This window comes from Labrus bergylta, chromosome 13 (assembly GCF_963930695.1).
Source record: "Labrus bergylta chromosome 13, fLabBer1.1, whole genome shotgun sequence".
NCBI classification, from domain to species: domain Eukaryota; kingdom Metazoa; phylum Chordata; class Actinopteri; order Labriformes; family Labridae; genus Labrus; species Labrus bergylta.
In genome coordinates this window covers 22,721,526-22,723,961 of record NC_089207.1, presented here as the reverse complement: position 1 = coordinate 22,723,961, position 2,436 = coordinate 22,721,526, and the positions used below count along the sequence as shown (strand labels likewise).

The following is a 2,436-nucleotide window of genomic DNA, read 5'->3' as shown; positions in this document are numbered from 1 at the left end:
AAAGTTTCCTAAACTCTCCATGAGCTAATTAATGTGATGACGTCTACCAAGTTAGAGTACATAAAAGATTTTGAGCACCTCAGAGCCCACAGTTGTGGTTCATATGTGTGTTTTAATCATGCTCAAACTCACGCGCAAAATACAGATTACAATTGAGGTTGAACAGAAGATTTTTTTGGGAGGTTGCTGATTATCCAAAACTGTGGTAAGAGGTATAAGAACCAAAATACTGACTTTTTTTTTTTAAAGCAGGAAGGCAATTTGGTTTAGAGGATGGAAAACAGCACTAACTCTTTTTACTTCAACCTTACTTTGTTCATGAACATTGGGCACTACCGTTATCCATCCTTTGTTTTTTGCCTTCTTCTCTACAGTTTTATTGCGTCTGCAAATCTTGCCATGATATTGATCATAATAAGGGAAAGGACACTTCATGAACCAATGTATATTTTCATTGCATTTTTATCTGTCAACTCTCTGTATGGGTCCACTGGTTTCTTCCCCAGATTCTTAATGGATCTACTGTCTGATAGTCATTTAATCTCTCGTCCTGCTTGTTTCACTCAAATCTATATTATTTACACATATGCTTCTTATGAACTGACCATACTGAGCATAATGTCATATGATAGATATGTTGCTGTTTGTCATCCTTTACATTATCACAGAAAGATGAACTCTAAAACAGTCTATATGTTAGCTTTTTTGGCTTGGGTCAGCCCAGCCTGTAACCTCACAATAACACTTAACATGATAGTCAGGCTTCCTCTATGTGGAAACATTATAGAGAAGGTGTACTGTGCCAGCTGGAATATTGTCAAATTATCATGTATTACAGATGCTGTTGATAATATTTTTGCACTGTTGGGGGCAATAACAATAGCTTTTCTTCCCTTTGCTTTTATCTTCTACACTTATCTGAGAATTGTTGTTGCTTGTTGGAAAAACTCATCAGAGGTCAGGGGGAAAGTTTTACAGAGTTGTTTACCACATGTTATATCCTTTGGTATTTATTCTATAACATCATTTAGTGATACTGCCCTGAGCCGACAAAATCTTGAAAACATAAATCCATTCACTGCCATAATTATTTCTTTAGAATTTGTTATCATTCCTCCACTTCTGAATCCTCTAGTGTATGGCCTGAAATTACCAGAAATTAGAAGACACATTATCAAGATATTCTGCTTTAAAGCTAAAATTAAAAGAAAAATACCAGATTCTTCAGTGATTGTTTGAATGCTCTGCATCAAAAGTCTCAACAAAAGAAAAACAGTCTCAGTCAAAAGACAGGGGTTTCTCCACATTGTTGTTTGTCTTTAAATATTATGAAATAAGACCTTATGGTATGATACAATCTGTAAATTGAAGTTTGCTGGGAGCATGCAACCCTTGCCTATATCATCTAATGCTTTAAAAATGAGCTGCTTAGATGATTTACAGTTTCTGAAATTGTATAGTCTTAAACTAATTGTGTAGAATGTGAAATATCAGAAGAAAAAGGAAAGTTGATAATATATGATGATGTATAAAAGCTACTCTAAATATTAGAGTAAATACAAACTTTGACAGGCATTAATTACATTTTATATATGTTTTATTCTTCCTTTTAGATTCATTTATGATTCTTGATGTTTTAAATAATGAAAAACACTACAAGCTGATGTTGGAAACGTATTTTGGAGCTTGAAATTATTTTATATTGATCACCTCTGATATCACTGAACCCACCAAAACTACTGCTTATTGTGAATGATTGTGTTTTTAAAATGTATTTTTGTAAGTATTGCAGATTAGGTACAAATACGATGTTGAGAACTTCAACTGAAATTTAGACAACGTTTTTATGTTTTAATTCTCCACCTTATCTAAGTGATAAATTCACTTTTTTCTCCATTGCATTTGTCAGAGAAATGTATTTACTAGACTGATATATGTTCCATTTCCTTCCTCTACAGAGAAAACCATTACAGCTCAGATGATTTTGAATGTTTTTAATAAATTGTAACACTCATTGTACCTTTATGGTTGGGAGAAATTATATTTATTGAACCAAATAAACAAATGAAACCCTCTTGATTGGCAAATGAAAGTACACTTTGAAAAGGTTTTCTACAAACATAATAATTATCTTATAATAATCTTATAGAATATGATGTTTTTCCTGTAGAATAAGCTATTAAACAGTATATTAGACAGTTAAAATGAACTCAAACATATAGTTCAATGGAACAGAACATTAATGCGGCAGTATTGTTCATATAAAAAGGTCATTTTAAACAGGAAAACACTAACTGAGGTGTATTCCTGATTGTGGACTATGGGATTTTCCCCCTGGGATTTGGGATTAATATCAAAATGTATTAATCATAATCTTAATTATTATAATATTTTTGAAAATACCATTGCTACTGTCAAATCCTAACAACTACATGA

At 32.2% G+C, this 2,436-nt stretch overlaps 1 protein-coding gene across 1 annotated transcript; it reads left to right on the top strand.

Annotated features, from left to right (window-relative positions):
• The first annotated feature begins 273 nt into the window (after positions 1-273).
• LOC109989377 (olfactory receptor 10A3-like) lies at positions 274-1,899 on the top strand. Its single transcript, XM_020641103.2, has one exon. The coding sequence runs from the start codon at positions 274-276 to the stop codon at positions 1,237-1,239; it is 966 nt and encodes a 321-aa protein (XP_020496759.2). The 3' UTR covers positions 1,240-1,899.
• The last annotated feature ends 537 nt before the right edge of the window (positions 1,900-2,436 follow it).